Source organism: Ambystoma mexicanum, chromosome 7p (assembly GCF_040938575.1).
Source record: "Ambystoma mexicanum isolate Mex_15411 chromosome 7p, UKY_AmexF1_1, whole genome shotgun sequence".
NCBI lineage: Eukaryota > Metazoa > Chordata > Amphibia > Caudata > Ambystomatidae > Ambystoma > Ambystoma mexicanum.
Window position 1 is genome coordinate 632,650,210 of NC_090939.1, and position 26,476 is coordinate 632,676,685.

At 49.5% G+C, this 26,476-nt stretch overlaps 1 protein-coding gene across 1 annotated transcript in view; it reads left to right on the top strand.

Moving 5' to 3' along the window:
- The window catches only part of LIPT1 (lipoyltransferase 1), a 66,403-nt gene extending 50,539 nt beyond the window's left edge, over nt 1–15,864 (top strand). Inside the window, exon 2 of the mRNA XM_069636676.1 lies at nt 14,700–15,864. Coding sequence (XP_069492777.1) covers nt 14,700–15,822 — 1,123 coding nt within the window. The 3' untranslated portion in view covers nt 15,823–15,864. The remainder of the gene's footprint in view (nt 1–14,699) is intronic.
- The last annotated feature ends 10,612 nt before the right edge of the window (nt 15,865–26,476 follow it).

A 26,476-nucleotide genomic window follows, 5' to 3' on the forward strand; every position in this document is an offset into this window, starting at 1 on the left:
CCTGGTGGTACCCTTTGTTCAGATCTAGAGCCTCATCACAAGTCCAGCAGAAATCCAGCACAATTTCCACAGTAACGGCTGGCAAAAACTGACAAAATAAGGTTTACTGCCAAAATCCCAGCACTAATAGCGTTACCGCTGCGACCCAGCGCTATTAGCACCAGGGGAAATTGCGCCATCGCCGGAACAGTAAGCATTGCAGCAGCCATTTTGAAAGACACAATCCATCAAATATCTCAACTCCCTGCAGCCATCCGGTCCTGGAAAAGAAGCCAGAATGTCTCAGCAGAGGATCGTAGGCAAGGTGGCAGAAATTCGTCTGTGGATACCAAAATTTAGTGAGGGGGAGCTGGTGGTCCTCACATGTGCCCAATGCGATGAACTATATGGCAGTCAGCGTGTAAGACCACAGTATAGCGTAGGACAGCCATGTGGCGTGCCATCGGCCAGCAGGTTACTGGCAAGTGTACCCCGTGACGGAGAGGACTTCTGCAAGCAGTGGAATGACTGGAGGGTCAGGGTGCATCGACTTGTGTCACAACACGGCCCGGAGTCCCTGGCGACTGGAGGAGACACTGTGGAGCCACTGGTCCTCACTGCCTGGGAGGGAAAGTGCAGCATGCTGCTGGATATGGAAGGAATAGATGAAGTTGGCGGTGCGGATGTGGGAGGCAGGAGGTGAGTCAACCCTCCCCCTCCAACACAAGTGCATGCACAAATGATAGCCCAGCATAAGATGCCCCAATGAACAGGGACACATGTCAGCAGACCCAGAAGCTGGGCATGCCAACAGGGTGGCACATCAGCCACCCTCCACAGCAGCAATGGGGCAGGGCCCCAAGGGCACCCATGAGCATCACAGCAGTGGGAAGGGGTGGTACGTGACCTATCCAAATGACATGTACACCATACCCCTGCAGGTGCACCCTGTGCCAGGTGAGCGACCACGACACTGTGCAGCAGTCACACCAGCATGTTGCAGGCCCAGTTGGCCTGCCCCATGTTGGCATGGGAGACAAGCCACAGGAAAGTAAAACATCCCCCTCCTACACCGACATGTGCCCAGCTTACCAATCGCTGCACAGCATTGCCCCATAGAGCCATGGCACTGCCAGAGTAAGCCACACCCCCCCCCCGCCGTGTGAGTACCACCCGGGGAGGTGATGTGGGGGCATGAAGGACCACACAGATGCATGCCATACAAAAGCTGCCCTAGCATGGACACCCTGCCCTCCCCACACAAAGGCCAAAGATAAACTGGCCATGTGTCACACACTCATTGCTACAAGCATCCCCATGATGCTGGGCTCACATGCAATCTCCCTTGACAAACCATGCCGATTTGCCTAAATGTGTGGGTTCTCACTCTGTGCCATAGTAGCTGTGTCTTCCATGCCAACACACTTCGAACCACACCTGACAACATTTCCTATGTCCCCTACATGCACTCACGCATCACCAGAGGCATCAGAGGAGAAGGAGGTTGCAGTCCCATCTGGGAGTGTCGCAACCAGGCACTCAAGGTCTGCCACCACCACCACCCCGCAAAGGCTCAGTCAGGCTATGCCGAGGCGGATGTCCTGTCATGAGACATTGCAACACAGCAGGACCAAGCCAACGTTCACTCCACAGGCCACCAGAACCAGCGCAAGACACACTGCACCCACCCCGCAGCTGGAAGGTCAAACACGGAGGCCACACGTACTGGCAGGGTGACTGTGGAGGCACAGGGGGACACCAGCCCGGTGTCAACGCTTACAGAGCATCCACAAACCCCTGAAAGCCCTCCTTGCCACTGGCGTGCTCGTACACCAGAGCCGGACGTTGAGACACCCTCTTATGGCTCACCTGAATACAGCCCAGGGCCACTGCACAGCATCTCCCATACGCTACACATCACCAAGCAGTACGGTGCTGCAGAGGCTGGAAGAGATGGAGCACAGACAGAGGGAGATGGAGGCAATAGGGGAGATGGAGGCAATAGGGCACACACACTCCGAACACCTGCAGGCAATCCATGACTGCCTACAAGGGGTCACCAGCAGGATTGTGCAGAACATGATGAGGAGCTGGGCGGAGGCAGCTGCCAGTACGGCCGCCCTAACAATATACAGGCAGATGGTCAGGGAGATGACCAAATGTGTCTCGCCACTCTCTGAGGCCATCCGCCAGAGCAATGAATTGACACGCCAACAGCTCTAGGGGTCAGGCTCTATCCCTTCCACCTCTACATTTTCCATAGAGGTGTCTCAGCAGGGCACATCGAGGTGTCAGTCCCAGCACCATCTCCACCCAAGGGGATGATAGTGTGCTGGGGAGTTTGTGGTGGGAGGAGATTGAAGGGATAGTGTGCTGGGGAGTTGGTGGTGGGAGGAGGATAAGGGGATAGTGTGCTGGGTAGTTGGTGGTGGGAGGAGGGTAAGGGGATAGTGTGCTGGGGAGTTGGTGGTGGTGGGAGGAGGGTGGGGGGATTGTCAGGGCACATAGTTAGAATAAAACTGTTGAACTACATTAGTGCAAGGACATTCATGATTGTGTCATTGTGGAGTTTATTTACAGAAGTGACAGTCACACAGTGGTGCATGGCTTGTGCCAGGGAAATGACTTAGAAGAAATGGTCAATCAGTGCATGGCGAGCCACTCTCCCATCCCTCACGTCATCTCTGACGTTGCCTGCTGTTGCCCCTCATCATCACCTGGGGGTGGCATCATCAGGGGTTAGGGGTACATTCCTCCTTGTGCCGATGTTGTGTAGCATGGCACACACGAGCACTATTTTCCCACTTTTTCTAGAGCGTACATAAGGGATCCACCTGTGCAGACTAGGCAGAGAAAACGTGCCTTCAGGAGTCCGAATGAGCGCTCAATGCGCAAACTGGTCTTGCTGTGTGTGTGGTTTTAAGCTATGTCTTGCGGTGTTCGTGGATCACATGCAGGGGTCATTAGCCAAGCCAGCTGTGGGTATCCATAGTCACCTGCATGGGGAGAGGTACAGACATTAGTCACTGTGACATGTGTGGGGGTGGACTTGCACAGTATAACGACAATGGTCCTCATGTGAAATGCATATGGAACTTCATCCCATGGCATGTGCCCGTACAAATGTCTGTGCATGCTGTGTCACTGGTGGTATGCATTATTTTGGCATCACATGCAGCCTGTTACTTTGCAGCAGATGATTCGTGATGTGACTGCCGGTGACATGTGATCCTAGTCCTGGTGGGTGTCTTGTGGCTGTGTATTGCCCTCGTTCATGTGGCATGCTGGGTTGCCTTTCGGCCTTCCCTACGCTTCTGGGGGCAGTGGGTCAGCATTGCGGGGTTGGTGTAGATGGGTGTGGCACTGGCAATTAATCTGTTGTGTGATGCAATGTGGCACTTGGTTTGTTATTGCTTTGGATTATGCATGATGCTTTGTGGTGTATGTAGTCATGTGTTTGGTATGGTTTGCTGCTGTATGTGTTCATCAGCATGTCCATACTCCCTGGGCTGTACTCTGTCGTTGGTGTTGGAGCTGGCTGTGTACTAGTTTTACATTTCCTTGTCATGCCATGCATTGTGTCATTTTTCACCCCCCCCCCCCCTTGACCTCCAATTTGGTCAAGTGCTTCACAGTGCATACATGCTGGCAGTTTTACTCACCCACCATCCAGGTCCGTTGTCCCCTATGCCTCTCCATGTATCCTGGCAGTGTGCTGTTCCGTAGGACTATGGAGTCGTGGGTGGAACGTGGGTAGCGGGCACAGCAGGGGGTGATGATGAGGTTGGGGTTGCAGATCTCCTGCACGTTGAGGGATTGGTAGTGCTTGCAATTTCGGTACACTGCTTTGTGGGCCTGGGGGCCACAAGTGCAACATGGGTGCAGTCCAGGGCCGCAATCACATTAGGCATCACATTAGGCAACTGGGCTACGGCATACAACATTGCCTTCATGGCATTGACCTGGGCTGCGGTGGTGGGCAGTGCGATGTGGTGTTGCACATGCCGCAGGAAGGCATCCAGCAACTGGACAAGTACTGTGCCGAATGTGGGCTGTGCCATGCTGTGCATCATGGCCACGGAGTGCTTAAAGATGCCAGTACCTAGGAATTGTAATACTGACACTAGCCTGAGCAGTGGGGGCACAGCTGTACAGATATTTACCCTGCTCCCTATGTACGCATGTATTGTACTGAGATGCTCAGTAATGGTCTCCCTGTTGACACGGTACAGGGTCAGTAACTGGGTGTCAGTGTGGGTCCACAGTGAGGGCTTGACCCTGTGGATGGTTGCACGCCTTGCTTGGGGTCTTCTCCTCCTGCTACCCCCCTTACCCCCGGTGTACTCCCTGCGCCCTGGCCTGGTTGTCCTGCATCTCTACTTCCAGGCGCAGCATGAGCCGCTGCCTGTCCCAGCTCGCAGTGGCTAGTGGCAGCATGGTGTTGGAAACAGTGTTTGGGGTGGGGTTGTATCTTATGTAGCCCTTGGGAGTGGATTGGTATCACCTGTGGCTTTATTTCAGACTCCTGCGTTCATTTACCTCCAGCTGAGGTAACTGTGCTGTGTTTTCAGCGGTATTAGCACTGGTTTTAGGCACTAACACCACTGAACATGGGCTTGTGATGCGGCTGTGTTTGCGTCTCGTGGGGTTGGCTGTAATAGCGCCGGCTGTAACTGCCCCAGCTGTAATTGCACCGGAAGCTTTTACAGTCAGCTGTATTTGCACCGGCTCTTGATCCGGCGGAGTGGTATTGGCAGCGCTAATCTGTTACCGCAACTTTTTTATTTAAACTGTATTTATTGACATTTTACAAAATACACTGTGCATAGAAAACAAAACACAAATGGAACAACAAGGGGTTGAAGCCCCCTACGACCCATCCCTCTACCCTCTCCCAGTAATTATAAACAGATTGCTTTAGCACCAAGAGGATCACAGTTTCAGCACGATCGTCAGGGAACTCCTGAAGCCTCTTGCCTAAATTCACAGATCGCAGCTTCACACCATTCTAATGTCTTAAACTAAGTAGTCACTGACGAGGCCCTCGCGGGGAAGGGGGGCCACCAAGGGCAGAGTCTGCAAGGACTAAGAGTCAGAGTCAATATCTTGATCATCTTTCCTGGCCAAGTAGCTCCTGAAGGAGCCCCAGTAGTCCTTGGGTATGTTGTTAGAAGGAAATGTCTGATTGTATTGAGTCTCTCTGCGTTCACAACTACACATAAGGTTGAGCCAGTGCTGAAAAGAGGGTGATGCAGAGGCTCCCCACATGCGTGCCACTAGTGACCTTGCGACTGCTGATGCCATTCTCACAAGGCGTTTCTCGCAGCAGGATCCAGATTCCACAAGGGCCAGTAGCCAGCATTTGGGGGAGAGTGGGACGCGGCTGCCGATCATACCCGACACTGCATCAGCAATGCTCGACCACAGAGCGTGGATCTGGGGGCACAGCCACACGATGTGGAGGAAATCAGCTGGAGTTTGACAACCCCTCTTACATTCCGGGGGTTTGAGGGGAAACAGTTTGTGAAATCTTAGGGGAGAGAAATACACCTGATGTAAAAATTTGAAGTGGATCAAAGGGGCGCAAATCAATCCCCATTGATCGTCAGACAGCATTTTCCCCAGGGGACCCTCCCAAGTATCCCTGTAGTGGGTGTGGGGTGAGATCTTGATCGCACGAGCCATACCATAAAGGGTCGAGACCAGCTTCTTGGTGGATGTCGGGGCGGTAGTATATGTCATGAGGGAAGAGTAGTGAGGGAAATTCGGAAAGTCGGGCCATCTGGTCCTCAACACCTCCCTCAGTCGGAAATACAAAAGCTGTGTGATCGGGTTCCACTCGCCCCTAGCTTTAAGGACTTCCCAGGATATAGATTTACCATCCGGAGCAACGTCTCCTAGTGTATGAATCTGAAGATTAGAGAAGTGTGGTACAAAAATAGTCTTGTGTGAGTGGAATACCCCGGATGTGATATATGGCCATCGTGGGGGGAAACCATTGGGCCAGCTCTGCCCATGACACAAGCTGGTGCCAAGCTCTAATGGTGGTATCCACAGGTTGAATTTCAGTTCTCGGGCATTTCTCCCGCAAGGCCCACAGGAGACCCTTAAGGTCATCGGGATAAGCAATGGCCCGAGAATGGGGTAGGTCGTCCGAAGGAGACCACCACAAGATGGCGTACTGAGCCTGCGCGATCAAATAATATAAGAGGTCGAGTACATCCAGCCCACCCTGGGAGTAGGGGCGACAAAAAGTATCTCGGGAGACACAAGGGTGTTTGCCAGCCCAGATCAGTTTGGTCATCATGCCCTTTACTTGTCGCCAAAAGGACACAGGGGGGGGCCATAGCGGAACATTATTAAACAAATATAATAATTTTGGTAGGATCACCATCTTAGAAAGTGAAATTCGGCAGCCTGAGAAATGGGAAGGCGCACCCATATGTCCACTCTGTGTTCCAAGTATTGTAAAGCAGAGAGATAATTCTCCTCATAGAGCCTTGCCGGGGATGTGGACACTCGGACGCCCAAGTAGCGGATACCTTGCGGACGCCAGGCAAAGTCGTCGTTGACGTCTTGTGGAGAAACACCAGGGGTGAGCAGAAGCACCTCAGATTTGGTCCAGTTGATACGAAGGCCGGATAGAGCCCCGAATTTAGTGATCTCTTCTACCATGGAGTCTAGGTTAGTCCGTGGGTTTTTGACGTAAATTAACATATCATCCGCATATAATGAAATGATGGAAGTGTGAGAGCGGAGTGTTAACCCCCTATGGGCATGATATTCCCTCAGAGCGCATGCCACTGGCTCAATGGCCAGGGCAAATAGGATAGGGGAGAAGGGGCAGCCCTGCCTAGTGCCCCGAGATGGATGAATAGAGTCGGACTGAATACCATTAGTATACACCAAGGCACGAGGGGCTGTGTATAATGGACAAATCCATTGGAAGAATGTGATACCTATACCTGCCCGCCGGAGGACCTCGAATAGAAAAGGCCATTCAACAGAGTCGAAAGCCCTTTTTGCATCCAGAGCTGCCACCGCTATAGGGAACTCGGGGTTAAAATTGTGCATCAGGGTGAACAGTCTACGTATGTTATTCTGTGTAGGACGGCCCGGTATGAAGCCGGCCTGGTCTGGTAGGACCAGAGCAGGCATGAGGGGTAAAAGCCTGTCTGCTAAGAGCTTTGCAATGATCTTGTTATCGGTGTTCACCAGCGATAGGGGCCTATAAGATGAACAATGTCTGGGGTCCTTGTCCAGTTTAAGCAGGACCGTCACCAAGGCTGTCCTGGTGGATTCAGGGAACACCCCGGACGAGCAGGAAGCCTCGAACATACTGCGCAAATGTGGGATAAGTAAGGACGGAAAGGCTTTGTACAGCTCAGCAGTAATACTGTCGGTCCCTGGGGCTTTACCATTAGGAAGTGATTGGATAATTTTAAGCAATTCCTCATCCGTGGGAGGGTTATTCAACAACGCCCCCACTTCCGGATGAAGCCATCCCATGGCAATCCTATCTAAGTACCGTACAATGTCATCATGGCCTGCTGTAGACTTGGACGTATACAGCGTATCGTAGTACCAGCGAAATGTTTTGTTTACCTCCCAGAATCTCTAGTGGGTTCCCCCTCTGGTGTCACGATTTCTACTATAGGTTGTAGGTGACGTTCCTGCCTTATAGCGAGTGATCCCCCTCCCTGTATCTGGCTGCTAGGATCGGGTCCCCCAAGAATCTCTCTTCTTCGGCCATTAGTAAGTGGATCTCCTGTTTCTTGGCCTCTATACTATCCCGGATCTCAGGGGAATTATTCTGCACCAGGCATGACTCCAAGTACTTTTCCTTTGATAAGATGGATCTACGGATACACTTCAGAACTCTTCCACCCCCCTCCTCAGAAATACACCAACCTCGAATATACACTTTGAACGTTCCCCAGACCACCCAGGGTTCTGAGACGGAGTCAGTGTTTATTTGGAAACATTCTGAGATGGCTTGTCTGATGTCCTCGCGGAATGCTAAGTTTTCCAGTGCCTGAGCTCTGAATCTCCACCTAAATTGTCTAGGAGGGGCAGTTGGACCCTTGAATTGGACTAGCACTGGGGAGTGATCGGACAGGGTGTGGGTTAATATCAAAGAAGTGGAGGATCCCCGGGTCTGTTCAGGGGACAAGTAAATGTAATCTATTCTAGTGGAACTCTCATGTATGCTTGAGTAAAGGTGAATTCCCGTCTGTCCGGGTGATGAAGGCGCCGTATGTCGATCAGGGAATAGTCTGAAGCAATTAAGGACCATTTTGTTGCCGTGCGGGAGAGGGACGTCTGTACTGACGAGGACTTGTCATGTGTCGGAGATAGAGCCACATTGAAATCCCCCGCCCAAACCACCTAATAACCCAGGAACATACATAAGTGCTCAGCACAATTCTGAAAGAATTCTGGGCAGTCATAGTTGGGGCCATATATCTTTATAAATAGGACGGACCATCCCGCGATTTCCCCAGCCATAAGGATAAAGCAACCCTCTGCATCGCTGAGCATTTGATGCAGTTTAAAGTCTAGCGAGCGGTGAATATATATTGCTACTACCCTGGAGTGGGTGGAGTAGGATGAGCCATATCTATGTATTCCCCAACCCGCCAGTGCTGGTAGCTTATGATCCTTCCCCAAGTGGGTTTCCTGAATACATAGGACGTTCGCGTGGTGGTTCCTAACATAGTTTGTAATGAGGCATGTCTTCTTCCCGTTAGTGAACCCCCGGATATTCCACGTGACCACAGTAAGTATTATGTTGGAGGGGGTATCCACCCCCCCGATGGTGAGTTGCGTCAATTGAGGACTGGGAATGTGAATTGAGGTAACTACTTTGTTAGTATGGATATACTCGTGACATATTAGGCGTGTTGTGGAGTTCCTGAGTGCAAATGATCTCAATGACATGGAAGAGAGTACCCACCCACGCCCCCCCTCGAAACCCTGGATACATTTCGTGTAACAATCAATTCATTTTGAACTGGAACTTCCCTCCCCTTCCCCCACCCACACCAGAAACCCCAATCTACCGGCCAAGACACCCCACCCCCCAACCGAACAACCTAAACCATAAACACCAAGCAAAACTACAGTGCCGCCCGCTGGACATGGGGGGGGGGGGAAGGGGGATGGTGCTGGCGGCCGCTGCGGCTTCTAGTGTCAGGAGGCTATACCATATCCCTTGGAAAGCATTTGTCTACCCTATGACACCTTTAACTTCAACAGATGCACTGAATCAGACAGGGGCGCGGCCTCGAGAGGCCCACAATCCCAACAGGATGAATGTGCAAATCACCCAGCTCTTGGTTCAGAGGGACCCCCTGGGGGGTTCATCTGGATCCGGAATTTCAGTTGCAAATCTCTCTGCCACGTCTGGGGAAGTGAAGAACAGAGTTTTACCCTCATGCACCACCCTAAACTTAAAGAACATTGCATAGCGCACTGCTTTTTTCCTGAGGATATTCTTTGCATTTTGAAATGGATTCCTTTGGTCCTGTACTTGTTGACTGAAGTCTGGGAATAGGCGTGTCATAGCAGAACCCCACCTCAATATCTTCTCTCTCGCCGCCCGCAGCAGTATATCCTGGTCACGGTAGTTGAAGATGCGGCCGATGATGGCCCTCTCTGGAGCCCCCGGGGGCCGCCTGTTTGCCAACAAGCGGTGAGCCCGCTCCCCCATAAAATGGTTTGTGACCGGCGGGTTGATAAGGATTTCCATGAGTAGCTTTTCCACAAACTGTTCCATATTGTCTATCCGGGTGGACTCCACCACCCCCGTAATCCTTATATTGTTCCGCCTAGATCTTCCTTCAAGATATTCATTCTTGGCCATGACTTTTTGCACTGTTTGCTGAAGAGAGGCAACCTCACGCTGGAGCACTGCAATTTGGTCCTCACCGTCCCAAATTCTATGTTCCGCTTCAGACATCCTGCTACACAGCTTGTCGATCTGAACCGCGGACACATCTACCTTGCAAGATAAAGTATCGATTTTAGCCCCAAGACTGTACTCCCTTTCAGCGCCAACAGAGTTTGATCGAGAGCCACAATGTCAATCTGTGAGGAGCCCGGGACCCACTCCTGTTGCAGTGGGTCTCGGCCTGACCTGGCAAACTGCTCCATTTTCAATAGCTTTTTCTGGTTACCTATGCCAGTCAGACCCTTCGAGGGAGATGCAAGCGTTGAGGTGTCCACTTCACTTCAAGGCGGGGACCCATGGGGTAGATTGCTACGGAGACCCCAGGCTGATCACTTCCGCCCCAGGGTCAGGCCGCCCTCTATGGCTCTCCCGGAGTAGGCACTGGATTTAGATGTAGAGAGCCGTCGAGAGGTAAATTTCGGGCGGTCCGGGGGAACCAGGTGGGTGGGGGAGGCCACGAAAGGTCTCGGGCCACCTGCGGCAGTTAATACCCAGACCAGGGCATTTCCGACCTCTGCATTGGTCCGCTATATGGTGCTCCTAACTAGGTAACCTGCAGAAGCGGGAGCGCATGCTTACCCCTCGGAGTAGTCGCCCCTCAAGGGGCACCGGAGCCCAGGCCAAGTAGTGATGAATTCTCCCCCCTCACCCCGCCCCCCCTCCCTCTGCCCAGCTCCACGATTCACCACCAATTTCGGAAGGCATGTGCCTGCAGAATGTCCCAAGGTCGGAATCCGCTGAGTGCAGTAGCGACGATCAGCACTCCTGCCCCTCCAGCCAGGCGAGGAGAAGAAGGGAAGACTGCTTGTTGGATCTCCAAGGGCGGACCGGCCGACCGATATATCGAGGAGGAGGTGTCCGCAGATGAACAGGATAAAGGGCTGGCCCGCCTCAGGATCCGGTGAGCGGCAAGCGCCCCAACGGGGCGAGGGAGTGGCTCCAGGCCCGCATGTCATCGATCCAAGCCGCCTCCGTGCACAGAAGAGCCCAGGCCCTCCAGTCCGGATCGTGAAAGATGGGGGTGCACAGGGAAATGGGACCAGGCACGCCGGGTGGAGGAGAACCACAGCTGCAGGCATAGCATCCACCCCTTGCCAGCTCCACACCACCGGTCCCCAGCAGGCAACTCAGAGCCGGCTGCCACCAGGTAACTCCGTGAAGCGATGCCCTACCTGGGGGGGCCGACGCCCCGTCCGCCCCCACAATGAATCCAGGTGTTTTCGGGCTAGGGGCTAACAGCGCTCCGCTGCCTGGGCACCCCCAGCCGTGGAGACTCCAGAGTCCGGATGCGTGACCAGTGGCGTGGCAGGAAGCAGAGCCGCTGCAGCCAATGAAAGGCGCCCGCCTGCCCGTGCTGGGCCCGCAACAGGTCCAGGTGCTTCAGGCGGGGCCAGGAGCAGAAATTTGGTCAGATGGCGGTCACTCCCGGCGTGTGCCGCCCCAGAGCTCAGCGGCAAAGCATGGGTCCGCACAGCGGCAGTCACAGCGGGGGATGGTCTACCCTCCGAGGGTCGCAGGGCCCGGTGGACCGGAAGACTGGAGCCGGAGATTTATGCGGGAACCATGGTTCCTGCGGGGCCGCCGCCACACCCGTGGATGCAGAGTGTATTCAGCTGCAGCCTAGTTGCAGGATCACGGCTGGGTGCTGCAATTAGTAACCTGAAATCGTTCCGTATATAGAAGCCTCCGACGGAGCGCTTTCAGGCTGCGGCCATCTTGCATGCCACGTTACAGCGCCCCTGTTACTGCTACTTTTAAGGGTTACCGCCAGACTTGCGATGAGGCCCCTAGTCTGGAAAAGACCTTGGCGCCGTTCACTAGATGCATGTCAGTGATGCGTGGAGATTGGTGGCGAGGCCCATGGGGTGGGGGCCGATAGCGGGTTCGATCACATCGGCCTCGATGAGGGCTAGCAGTTCCTTCTTAACCTGATGTTGGATATTAAAGGGTATCCCTCTGTAGTGCTGAGCCGTTGGTTTGACTGACTCGTCGATGTGTAGCCGTATTTTGCATTCTTTTAGTTTTCCTATCTTTTTGAACAGGGAAGGGAATGTCAGTTCGATCTTCACGGCAGGCGTTATGTACTCGTCAGCCATGATATGGTAAACAATGTGTATGAGCCCCATTTAGGTCACAGATTGGAAATTCAGTACGCAACCACAGGAGGCCTCAGTGTCTATGACATGGATAGATATGCGGTCAGCTTTGTCTTTATGTCTGCAGGTGGTGGTGAATGCCCCTATGCAGGCAAGTGTTTGGCACCATATGCTTATATTTCCACCAGGGCCCTTTTCAGGCACTGGCTTGTGCCAGCTTCCTATATTCGCATTCTGGCATCACGTTGACTGTCGCATGTGAGTCTATTAGAAAATCAAACCTTTGCTCTTGCAAGGTAAGCGGGTTGGGCTGTGTGCTGTGGCCGTTGGGTTATCTAGGATGTGAAGATACCCTCTTCTTCTCTCCTAGCTTGATGAAGTCTTCGACTCACTTGTGGATGGTGTGCCCATGCGTAGATGGTGTACGCACCCCCTCCCTTTTTCGGCGTGCATCTGGGACCCCCTCCCTTTTCGGCGTTCACCTGGGGATGGTGACGCTTCGCTCTGGTCCTACGTGTCTCATGATTGTAATATTTTCTCTCAGATTGATGATGTTTCTCCTCTCTAGATTGGTGAGAGAGACCTGTATTTATGGGTCCTTAATTCTGCCTATCTTGGCCGGGGAGCATTGGTGATGCTGCACATGGACCTGAAATGGTCTTCGCCGCCGCACGCAGAGCATTCTTGCCCTATTTCTGAGCATGTGCCCTCATGCGGGAACACGTAGCCACAGCAGAAGCATTGGCATGTTTCTGTTTTATTGTCCTTGTCGGTGTAATGTGGAGCTTGCTCATGGTGGAGATTTGAAGTTCTAGTGCTGTGGTTGTCCTTGCTAAGAGATTTCAGCCAGGGTGTGGGGCTTCTGCAGCAGCTTTATTTTTTTTTAAGCTACCGACTCGCAGCCCACGATGACGTGCGACTTTATGGCTTCCTCGTTTGTGTACAGGTCGAAACTCGGTGCTTCAATTTAGCGCTGAGGCGTATTACAAATTTGTCCATGGTTTCACCTTGCAGCTGCATCGTAGTGTGGAAGACAGGACGTTCGTCGTAGTCCATGTTCTTATGGATGGCAAAATGTCCTTTAGTATTTGTTTTAGTTCTAGGTAAGTATTCCGGCAGCTCAAAGATTATATCTCTTACTTCTGGGCCTGCTGTCAGTGTAAGTAGATCCGTTATGCGCTTGTCCTTGTGGGACAAGAGCATTCAGGCATATATCGCAATTCTTTGATTCATCTGGACCATCTGGGGCCCAGATTAGAGGTGTCTGTCATGTCAAAAGGGAGTAACTTGGGTATGGGGAAGGAATCTCATTTGTTGTGACAGTGCTATCGGGGCTGGGGTCAGGTGCTTGGCCGCCCATCTTCTGCACTATGTGCGCTGTGTAGCAATTGTTCGGGGTGTGAGGTTTGTGGTGCTTGATTAGCCTCATTGGAACCTGGTCGCTGTGTAGGTATCTTTGTGCAGTCTTGCCAAGTGTTCTCAGCGTGGCAAGCCTTGTATGCTTCCTTGTGTTTAATCCCACTTCAAACGTGAGGTTATTCTCATGCGTTTGTTTTCTTCTATATTACTTTTTTTATTGTTTGCTCCCCCGTGGGCTGGATTTGAAAGTGTTCCTGTCTATAGGCCTGCTCCTCACCTTCTTGCCTGGAATCTGTCTTCCAGGGGTGGCAGCGTGTCGGATTATCCGCAGGGCTTGCCCCTGGGCTTCTCTGCTGTGGGCAGGGCTTCTGCCAGTGTAGGATAGGCGCGGCTGGCGTGGCCTCTTCCAGGCCTCGTGTGTGGCTTGCTGAACGCCGGCTTCCCGGGGCGCCTGCTGCTGTGTATGCAGCCTGGTGACGGCGGTCTTGTCAGTGTGCCGTCTGGCACCGGAGGGCCTCATGGGGGGACTCGCTGCCTTGTGGTGTCTCTGCACTGGCAATCTGCGGTCCCTCTAGCGGGATGCAGTGCACTGGAAGGCAGCAGATGGAAGGAACGGCGCATGTGCATTCGGCATCAACCTCGTCGCTAATGTCAGGTTCGGCCTCAGGGTCGCGCTGACTCATTCACACAAATATTCACGTCCACACTTGTGAGGTTACTAACATGTTCTGACTTTATTTGGCACATTTTCTCTTTCAACAACTCTGGTCACATGACCACCTCTGCCGCTCTTTCTGCTGTCACATGATACTTGTGACTCGACACTACAGAATGTGTTCTCTCCCAGACCATTATCGGGAATCTGTTTGACTTGTAATTAGCATCCTGGGCAGGCAGCTGTGCACAGTTAGCAAGTCATTGTGGCTCGTGAGATGTGGTTGATTCATATGTCTCAGGTGAGGCTGCCTGCATGATTTTGTGCTGAAGCTAATTTAATGCAAAAGTTGACCACGCAGTAACTCCTTCCCTATATGTCTCCTCTAGGTGACATCCATGCACAATTCATCAAAGCCAAGACTTTTTTACTTTACAGAGGCATGTACAGTGGATTGATGTAGGAACACTTATGGACATTATTAGACATCTTAATAGCTTATGTTTCTGTATTTTATAGCTGGTCAATGTTTTTCATAATCTGTTGCATTTCTAAACATCAGTTGGACTATATATCACATCTAATGTATCCACTTGTTTGCAATTTACATGAAATGTATTTGGCACGATGTTTACTTTTTTCTTTTTTGTGTCTACAGAATTTTGCACCAATCATTATTCGTAAATTGGTTCCACCTGCATCGCACACACACTGTTCCAGCATCTGCTTTCTGGAGTGCAGCTAAAAGTGGCCTTATTCTGCAGTCAGTTTCCAGTGATGTATATAAAAACCTAGCAGTGGAAGATTGGATTCATGACAACATGAACCTAGAAGACATATCCATCCTTTTTTTGTGGATAAATGACCCAGCTGTTGTGATTGGTCGGCACCAAAACCCATGGAGAGAGTGCAATCTCAGCTTGATGAGAGAAAGGGGGGTTTGTCTAGCCAGGAGGAGAAGTGGTGGTGGAACAGTTTATCATGACCAAGGCAACATTAACTTTACATTCTTCACCTGCAAGAAAAAATATGACCGGATGGAAAACCTTAACCTAATTATAAAAGCATTGAAGAAATTGAGACCGAACCTGAACATCGAGGCCACAAAAAGATATGATCTCTTGCTGGATGGCAAATTCAAAATCTCAGGGACTGCAGCTAAACTTGGGAGGACAGTGGCTTATCATCACTGCACATTACTTTGCAATGCAGACAGGTATTTAATACCCTCTCTATTAACAGGCAATTCTCAGGGGCTTCATAGTAATGCTACACCTAGCATTCCTGCTTTGGTAAAAAATCTTTGGGAAGTAGACCCTACTCTATCCTGTCAGGAAATCATGCGTGCCTTGGCTTTAGAGTATGCCGCACATCATCGTTCTAATATTGAGATTAAACCGATTGATCCAAACAATGATCGTTTTTTCCCCGGAATCTGTAATAAAGCTAATCAGCTGCAGACATGGGACTGGATTTATGGGAAGACTCCTAAATTTAGTGTAAACATTGACTTTGATATTATTCATGAAGAAAAATACTTGGAAGGAAAACTGACCATAAATATAAAAAGTGGAAGAATTGAAGCCTGCACCATAGACGTGCCAGCTCATTGGTTACCTGCTGATATGTGTCTTGAGCTGCAGAACAATCTTATGGGCATTCGATTTTGCCCAAATGAAACTATGAGGCTCTCTAGCGATTTAATAAGGACGTTTCCTAAAGATTGCGACCTACTAAGCAAATGGAATATTTTATGTGAAAAGATAATCGCTGTTATGTAATTTTGTAAAAAATCTATTAATAAATGCCATTGGCTCATTCTATTTGTACCTTGGATTTTAAAATTACAAATCTGTATCATAGTTGACTGTTGTGTGTAAATCCACATAAGAACATCTGATGTGCAAACCGGCATAAAGTAAAAGTTTGCTAATTTAGATAGTTTATAATCTCATTTGGATTTTATATAATTGGCTACCAGAAGAACACATTCCTTACCTGTCAGTAATGTGCTTTCTGATGGATGCCTATATTCCTTCCACATGTTCCTCATTTTTGAAAGCTCATCCTAATGCAATCCTGGAATGTTTCTAATCGGCCAGCATGTACCACAATTAATTTCCAAAATCTGCTCGCCCATGGGCCCTAGGTGCTGATTTGCACCAGAATTGATATCAGGATCATGTTTATGCATGCCCACCAGGGGCCTTCTGCCTTTTTATGAGAGTTACAGTGAGTAATGGTTGAATAGTTACTTGAATCCCGTAAGGAAGGGCAAGTGCATAAAATCCAACCGTTGTCGCGCAATTAGGGAAGGTGAGATGGCGATGAGGAATCTGGGGGGATGTATATATCCATCAGAACAGTACCAATGGTTAAGTAATTTGTTGTTCTAATGAATCCATTCTTCCCACAGATAGCTCTTCTTTGGAAGACTCCCAAAGCTGTTCCTTAACCTATAAAGGAAGCGGATAGTTGACAAGAAGGGAGTACAACAGGAAGTTTTGACTACCGATTTGCCCACAGTACCAGTCTTCCAAGTCAAGGAGTCTAGGAGGTAGTGCCTAGTGAAAGTGTGAAGCAAGGCGCTAGTAGCTGCTTAGCAAATCTCAACTAGGGGGCCAACTCATAGCAGGGTTTAATGCAGAGGTCTTCAAACTGTGGGGCGCGCCCCTCCTAGGGGGGCGCGGCCGCATCCCAGGGGGGGCGCCAGATCCCAGCATGAAAAGTAAAAAAAAAACGGTCTTAGGCACCAATGAAAAAAATGTCCAGCAGTTGCAAATGGATATTCAGTCCTTTAGTCACAAACTGTTTGAATAGTACCCAAGGGGTTGTTTTTTGTTCAAATGTAAACAAATTGTGATATTTAAAGAATATTTATTCAGCAACAATGGTCAAAACTACTAGCTGCATACTGAAGTAACTCCTCAAACTGGCCCACATTGGCCAAAAAAGTGGCCCATTTTGACTGGCCTACACTAGCATTTTGCATTTTTGGTACGGTCATCGCCCTATTGCCCTATAGGCCAGTCCAAACCTGCCGGCTCATCCATAATGGGTGAGGGGGCGTCCACCCACTGGCCACCTCCCCCATTATGGAGGAGCCAGCCCAGTGAAACACTGAGCACTCCCTCAGCTGCTTTTTCCAGCTGAGGGAGTGCTCCTGGGCTGGCTGAACTGTCAAAGGGAAACACTGTTTGCCTTTGACAGTTCATTTCTCCAGCCGCACATGATCACTGAGCCATGCAACGTTGGGCGTGTTTTGCTTCGCCAGCCTTGCATGGCTCATTGGAAATGCTGGCTGGGGCACTGCATGTATGTATGTGCGAGGGGGTGCTCCTGCGCATCCTCGCACATACGGGCAGAGCAACCTGGAGCGGGGCATTTTAGCAACCATGTGCAGGCCCCTGCAGAAGGTACGTTTGTGGCAATTTTATTTTTTATTTAAATGTGTATGGATGTGTGTATGCTTGTGTTATGGGACTGTGTTGCGAGCAGGATGGGTGGCAGCCCTGGAATAGTGGTGGGAGTAGGGTGGGGAGTGCCCAGGGTCTGTACTGGGAGTAGGGTGCGGTGACGGCACGCAAAAGTTCATAGCGATTTCTACATACTGTCCATCTGGCACTTTTGAGGGGGCACGGCCTGCCCAAACATTGCTCAGGGGGGCCCAGGCCAAAAAAGTTTGAAGACCACTAGTTTAATGCAAAGCACAATCCACCTTAAAAACCGTTTGCTTGGATATTGCCGTTCCTGGGACTAGGGAAGACAATGAACAGCAATCATGCAACCTGTATTTGTTCATTCTGCATAGATAGACATTTCAATCTCTCCTGCAGTCTAAATGTGCAGAATCTCTCTACTTATGAAGGATGAGGAGGTGGGGAAAAAGCATGCAAAAAGGAATGCAAGCTTAACTTACCCTTATTGAATAAAAAAAAAGGGAGGATAGCTAGGTAGCTTGCCACACTGTACACAATGCATGCCAACCTAATTGGTACAAGGAAATCACCATTGTAAGGCAACCATTTCAAATGGCAGGAATGGATAGGCTTGAAGGTAACTGCCATGAAAAACATGAGAACCCAATTTAGTTCCTATTGTGGGACAATGAAAGGATTGGGTGGACATGAATTGGGGAGCCCCTTTTGAAACTGAAGTATCACAGAGACCAAAAAAAGGATTCTTGCTCCTTAGCCCTGTTAAAAATGGAAAGAGCTAGCTGACTTGGCCAACAATAGCAACAGTTCCAACACTGAACATGTGGAGCACAGCAATCGGGCAAGCTCTATGTTCCAGTACTAAAATAAATGGGTGCTACCGACATCCATACTTTGAATTGGTGGAAGGGTCTCTCGCAGAGAGCATCACGCCTAGGTGTTCATTTGGCAGGACCTGCACTCTTCAATGTCATGGTTCTTGCCAATGCAAAAAAAAGAAACATGGAGTCACCAACGTGAACTGGTGGCATTCGCAACAAGCTTTGAGGCCTGAGCATGTGGAGTCCTTATCCAAAAGAAAGACAAATCTGTCTGAATGACAGACTGGTTAGAGTTTCCATAGCGTCTGGGGGAAAAAAGAACCGAGGGATATATTGCTGGCGGCTCTGAGCATGTATGATGCAGACATCACTTTCAGCATGCATCTGTAATGGAGCCACAAGCTCACTGATTAGAAACTTGTCCAGAGATGACTGTGTCCGAATGAACTTTCAAAGATGAGGAATCTGTGGGAGTAATTGCATTCCTTACAAACTGGCTTTGTAGCACTGTAATCTGTAACCCAATCAGACAAACCCACTAAAGGATTTGGAGAGTTTACTCCGCAAATAAATGGTGTTTCCTTGCTCGGATGGCCTGAGCCAGGGAATTGCAAAGTCTTCAAACTGTAACCACAAAGGCTAGCCCGTGCAGTCTGACGTTGGTGACGTTTGGCCAACAAGTAAATCATAAAAGAGTTCTGTAATAAAAAAAAATAGGTGACAGGAAAAGATGAGGTAATGTAATGTGTGCCAGTATATGGGTCTCATAAATCCTTCAACAAGCTTTATTGGGATTTGTGGTGCACCATTGGCATGAATTGATCTTAAGATGAATATTGTTCATAGCGGGAAAACATTAATAGAGTAAATGCTGGCAGGCTACAATTTGTAATTGAGAAAAGACCTATGCGATAACTTCTATGCGATGAGTCTTTTAAAATCTCTGAATACCATATGTTTGTAGAGAAACTAAAGGAGCAGTCGAATATATCTAATAAAAAGACAAACCAGTTAAAACTTCCTTGGGACAGCAGAAATATCCAGCTCGAGAATCGAATACCAGTATTGTACTTTCATGAATAGTCAGTAACTGGACACTGATGTAATACTGACAATGTGAAGGAAAATAGTAAGAAATAAAGGCAAGTTTTTGAACTTGTGTAGTTATGTTTATCATTCAGCTCGACTAACTTTCCTGCGTCTTATAGTCCTCAATGGAGTTAAGCATGATATTAAGGAAATACGGCAGAAGTTTTCATGAAATCATTGGAAAAGTGGGAACTATCAAAAGATTGATGTGTGGGTAAATATGTGAGACTCCTATTCAAAGTGGGCAAAGCAAGTAAAAGAACAAGATTTCCAAATAAGATAAAATGTCGGAACGGGTCATTTGGGAAATTATATGGAGGTTTGTGTCAATGTAACTGGTAAACCAGCACTCCACATGAACATATGAGTGTGTTTTGGCAAATTTCCGCTGTTCCATCTATTAGTTGGATAAATAGAAGACATGCTGTTTACCTAGCTATCTTACCATTAGTTATTTCATGTTACTGCGTCTTGCTGTACTTTGGATTTTTTTGCCATTTGCATGGTCTCTTGGTGCTTTGGGTATTCCCAAGTTGAACGGTTAATTTCTGTGTGGGTGCAGATGGAGCAGAGGTTGCTATTAGATCTGCATGAGGCAGGCTTTTATTGTTTCCGGAAATTGAGATATATGCGTGTGGGTCTGTGAGTGATGGATTATGCTGTTGCTGAGTGTTTGTGATTGAATTGATACTGTTGTACGAGGGGGCCTCCGCCAAAAAGTAATCCCAACAAAGAAAAAGTAATCCAAAAAAGGAGCGTACAGCAAGGAAGAAGTAACACAGATTTATTGGACCCACACAGCTGCGAACTATGGTTCGGAGAGCTCCTTGGAACTGACATGAATGAAATGAGCTCTACACCGCCCACTGTGGCTATACTTTTTATACATGAATTACAAAATTACCATACAACATTTTAGGTACATTTTTGGGGCAGGTCACAGGAGCCGATTGGTGGAACTACGTCAGACCCCTATAGCAAGCTACATTATACTTGACTCTGATTTAATAAAACATTTCTTGGAACAAAATCACATTACCAACCCGGTGACGTCACTTTATAATGTTGCACCCCAGGGACACCAAAACCTCCCTCTGCTGATTGGCTGCTTGTTGCGCGCCTCACAATCCCTACCCCAATGGTTTGGCCCCCAAGCTCCCTTTTCACGCCTTTGCTGCCAAATGTACTCTGCCAATTCTTCTCAGACATTCTAGTGCCTAGCTCATTGGCTTCGAAAGTGTCCCCTAGAGCGACTTCGATGGGACTACGTTCTCTTAGGGAAACTTCAGTCTTGCAACATTTATGTGCACTGTTTCTGCTGAATATTCAAGAAATGACCATTGCTGTCACAAAAGCCTGAAACCCTTTGTTGTAAGCTGTTTGCAAGAATGCGCTCTTAACCTGGGACTACAAAACATGTCTTCTCTAATGTTCACATATTGCTTAACCATCCCCACAGTCCCCTAGCATACTACCCCATAACACACCTTGCACCCCTACCCCCTATCCCTGTGCTACACCAGCTACCCTACCTCTAAACAAGTTAAACCCACCCTTTTCCGTTCCCTCGTGTCGTTCTGTGCTGCTCCAGCACCTGTGTCTTAACAAACTATAGCTATACTACCTGCGCCTTGTGCAGTGATGTCACCACTCTAAATGTCACCTACCACGTCACTCTTGATGTCACCACTTGACTTTCGTAACTCGTATCTGCACCCCTCTTTGGCAGCGTTGGACTTGGACCCTTTCAACATTCCCCCCTTCGATCGATTTATCGATCGACCCATCTTTTGCCATGAGCTCGCCTTTTTCCCCTTTGGTAGCCATATCCTTGTTACCCTACCAAGCTCCCCCCTTGTGCCTCATACTCTTCTGGGGAACAATCTCCTATCAAACAAGCCTCCTCCTAAAACGAACAGTCTACCCAGAGCACCATGTAATTATCTATATCTAGGAGTTGCATCATGAACAGTCCCAGGGGGCCACGTTCAGGCATTTCATTTTGTGTTTGTGTTGTACGCATGGTGTTGCTTCCCTTGGCCCATCAACATTCAGGGGCAACATATATGCCCCCCCTTCCCAGCTCAGCTTGCAAAGCCTTAGCTCTATTTGACATGCACAAAAGGTGATGAGTACCAAAACGAGGATTTGGACAGTTATCTTAAACATATTAGACAGCCACATGGGGGACCCAGTAAAATAGGTTGACGAGTCAGGTGTCACTGGCCTGGTTCCTTTTATCATAGTCTCATGGAGCGTGTTCAGTTCTTCAATAGCCTCCGACAAAGTTCTATTGGCCGCATCGTTTGCAGGTGAAAAATGTACCACAGCTGCTGCCAATTTTCGTTGAAACCCCACTCTCCATAGCCGTCAACAGATCCCATAGCCGTCAACAGATCCAGAACATATCTGTTCTGTAGCGCATCTAACCTTAAAACCCTCAGCTCCTCCCTCATCATAGTCCCTTCTCGGTTGAATTGGCCAATTGTAAAATCTGACAGCGGACTATTCGAATCCGCTTGAAGTTAACTGCTGCCTGTACGCCTGGAAGCAAAAGTGATGAGAAAAATGTAGACGCTTTGCTGAACAGGCAAAACTCTGATGGAATGGCGGCCAGTCTATCAGTTGACTTCTGGGACCAGTAATTGTTATCTCTGCGAACTCTATGTACATTCAAGGATATGGGCTGATAGTATTTCCACCCCCTCGCTCAACACATTTTTTTGTTATTTAAGTCTTTATTCACCAATACAGGATGATCACCAAACAACTTCAGTTCCAAGCGTGTCACTAATGTCAAATTCAACCCCCTCCTCATCTAATTTGTCTGTACTTAGTTGCAAGGTGGTATCTTCCAAATGTGTTGGGGTTCCTTTTTTCCTTGAAGTTTTCCAGTCCTCAACGAGGTGCTGCTGATCTCGGGAAGAAGCCACTACGCCTGTAAATCTATAGCCCAGGCAATAGAATACTGTCTGAAAGGCTCGATACAGAAAGAGTCTTTCAAATCTTTCACTTTTGAGAGCAGAGTGTTTATATTTAAAAATCATGAACAAGCAGCAGTAAGAAAGCATACAGTAGCACAGGACAGAAGACTGCCCTGCGCATATCAATACACCCCAATGACAAAGATTCAACTGACCTGTTTAGCTATTAGTGGCTCACACCTCACATTGATTATCATCTCCCCGAGGTGCTGTGAGGTGACCACCGGCCCCTGCATAGCAAGCAAACCTTTATCAGCATCTCACCAGCAACTGAATGTGTCCCCTGCAGGCTACACATAGGAGGCTGCAGTAGGTGCATTAACCCATTGGGCTACCGACCCTTGTTTCTCTGAGAGCAGGAAACTGAATTTCCATGTTGCCTTCCTGGCACATTAGATCTATCTTTCAACCCAATTCAGAGGATGTTTTGCTTCACGGAGAGATGATAATCATTGTGAGGTGTCAGCCACTAATAGCTAAGCAGGTCAGTTAAATCTTTGACTTTGTCATTGGGTTGTACTGATATGCGCAGGGCAGTCTTCTGTCCTCTGCTACTCTATGCTTTCATATTGCTGCTTGTTCATGATTCCTAAATGTAAACGCTCTGCTCTCAAAAGTGAAAGATTTGAAAGACTCTTGATGCAACAAGCATTTTCCACTCTTTGCCCTGGGGATGAGAGGGCTGCTTTCTGCCTTTAACACCCTCAATTTTGGAGGGGCTGGCTCCACCACTGAGAATGAGGGCCTAATCCTGGTCGGAAACGAGCAGAGGTCTGCGCCCTGCGTCCTCCACGAGTCCCTAACGCTCCCAAATGCGACCACAGCCCTATGTCCAGTGCAGCCTCTATGGTGCAGCCACCCAGGTAGCTTAGGGTTAGGCTATGTGCTCTTCAACATAAGCCTAGCCAACCAGGCCCCGCAGAGTGTCACAGCATGCCCTGTAATCCCCTAGTGATGGTGGCCTTGTTGACGATGATCTTGCTGGAATACTGATGCCTTTTTTCCTCTGAGAAGCCCCAGAAGCCTAGTGAAAGGAAGGGGTGTGCACCTCTCACTGGCCTCTGTTTACCCTCTGGCTAACTGAAATTAGTTCTGGGCTCTCCAGGCAAATGTATCCATTCGGGAGAGAGCCAGGAATAGGAAGGCTCTTTCTGCAGGCACGGTGGGGAAGAGTCAGAGAGCTACATGCCTGAGGCATGTTTCCTCCTCCTTCGCTCATTGTGTTCCCTAACTTCCAACTCTCTGCCAGGCCAGGCCCTGTTACTTTTACTGCCAACCCCCCTGACCCCTCGTCTTCCACCTACTTCCCGCTCTTTTATGTCTTTTCCTTTTTTGCTCTCTTCTATGGCCCTTTGAAAAGGAATACAGGCCTAGCTAAGCCTAATGAAGGAAATCTACCAACAAAAGATGCATTCCTCGCTTATTGGAGGTGCTGTGAGACGTGTAAGAAGGGCTGAAGGGGGGGATTGGGTTGTTGAGTCGGGAAGCACCAGAGGCGTAGCCAGGATTGTCTAGCAAATGGGGCCTGATGCTAATGTAGTTGGGCCCACTGCACTGACAAAAATATCTGTAAATTCCCACACAGCGCTGCTGAGTGGGCATTTACAGATTTTGGGTGGGCCTTGCCCCTCAGGCCCTACCCTGCCTACGCCTCTGCTCTCTCCCCCAGGGCAAAGAGTGGGAAAGGCTCCCTACAGCAAGAGTCTTTCAAATCTTTCACTTTTGAGAGCAGAGTGTTTACATTTAAAAATCTTGAACAAGCAGCAATACCAAAGCATACAGTAGTAGAGGACCGAAGACTGCCCTGCGCATATCAGTACACCCCAATGACAAAGGCAAAGATTTAACTGACCTGCTTAGCTATTAGTGGCTGACACCTCACATTGTTTATCATCTCTCCGTGAAGCAAAACATCCTCTGAATTGGGGTGAAAGATAGATCGAATGTGCCAAAGGAAGGCAACATGGAAATTCAGTTTTCTGCCCTCAGAGGAAGGAGGGTCGACAGCCCAATGGGTTAATGCACCTACTGCAGCCTCCTATGTGTAGCCAGTAGGCAACACATTCAGTTGCTGGTGAGATGCTGATACAGGTTTGCTTGCTATGCAGGGGCCGGGGGGTCACCTCACAGCGCCTCGAGAAGGTGTCCTGTTTGAGTCCCTGTGCAAATATCTTATCAACCATGACCCGTAGGTTACACTTTTTCCCCTCGTTTTTTCCAGTCAGTTGGGGGCCAGAGAGACACGCTTCTCTATGGGCGTTACCAAGGCCAGAGTGCAGAAAACAAAGGCACAATTGTTAGTAGGAATGCAGGTATTGAAGGGGCATTAGCTGTTGGCTGATCGCACAGGGCAATTCATACCCATTTTGAAAAGAAAAAAAAAATGTTTAAAAAAAGTAAATAAATAAATACATGCCCAGCAGATTCCAGACATTGGATTAGAACTCAGTTCTCCAGCAACCCAAGACCAAGCACTTACCACTTGAGCCACTGGTGGCTGTGTTTCTAAGTTTTGCTTTTGGGCCTATATATCTTTCTTCTGCATGCCCCTGTGAGCATACCCATTTGCATTGTGAAACATGTTCACTGAAGAAAATGAGGATAGAACATCTGCCACCCCCGCCCCACCCCCACCCCCCCTCACCCAACAGCTCTACCAAATACCAGCTAACTGCAGTGGCCTAGAGGTTAAGTGCTTGCGTTACAGCACTGGGGGCCTGGGTTCGAGTCCTGCTTTCGGCACTTAAACAGAATAGTGGGGTAATCTCCTTGTACAGTTGCTGTGCAACATAGCAGAGAAGTGGGACTGTGGAAATGAGGGAGTGCAGGCTAAAGGAGGAGGTGGGGCAGGCTAAAGGGAGAGGTAGGGGCAGATGCAGGGGTCCCTGTGGAGAGGAGGTGGGGCTGGCTGAGTCAGGGTAGGTCTAGAAGGGCATGGCGTAGGTTCCCTGGTAAAGGAAGAGAGGAAGAAAGCATAGAGGAGGCCAAGCAGTGCAGGGAATAAAGGAGGAGGCAGGTTAGGTTAAAGGGTAGTGCCGGATGAGAAAATAATGTCAGCCCTTTCTGGGGTCCATTCCATACTCCACTGGGCACCCGTTTTCTCCCCTCCTCAATGGCCCCTTTCCCCTCATTAGGACTCTCCTTTACACACCCCCCTCCACTATTCAGGGCCGTATTCTCCACCTCACACCGTACCCAGGGCCCACTTTATCCTACATCCCCATGCTTCTCTCGTCCTACCCCCCACTCACCCAGCCCCCTCCTCTTCACCACAGGGCCCCCTTCATCCAGCCCTACCTCCCCTTTTTGCCTGCGCCACCTCCTCCTTTATTTACCCTGTACTTCCTCTCCCTCTACCCTCTCCCCACCTCCACAGTCCTGCCTCTCTGCTTTCTTTCACCCTCCCTTTACCAGGGAACACATTACATAACCACTGAATCTTTCAGAAGGATTGTGGGTCCCCACAACTGATTACCCAACTATCCGTTTCTGTGGCAAAAATAGGATGCGCTGTAATGCAAGCACTTAACCTCTAGGCCACTGTTCTATCCTCCTTGGCTCCAGTGAACATGTTTCACAACTGAAATGGGTATGCTCACAGGGGCATGCAGGAGGACGTGGACCTGCTGGTGAGTGAATTTTAACAAAGCTCCGATTTTGGAAAGTATTTTGGCTGCCCTGTCCCCCTAAACCCAATCTGCCCACTTGCAGCCCCTGATCCCTTCCCCGCAGCCCTCGTTCATGCCCCGCTTCCTGGGTCCTTCCTCCCGCCTCCCAACCCGCCCACCAGGCCCTGATTGGTCAATTGTCCCATGTGTGTTAGGTGCATAGATCTGGGCAACTAGCGAGGCCCTCATTTCGCCCGTGGACCTGCTGGTGAGTGAATTTTAACAAAGCTCCGATTTTGGAAAGTATTTTGGCTGCCCTGACCCCCTAAACCCAATCTGCCCACTTGCAGCCCCTGATTCCGTCCCTGCAGCCCTTGTTCGTGCCCCGCTTCCTGGGTCCTTCCTCCCACCTCCCAACCCGCCCACCAGGCCCTGATTGGTCAATTGTCCCGTGTGTGTTAGGTTCATAGATCTGGGCAACTAGCGAGGCCCTCAT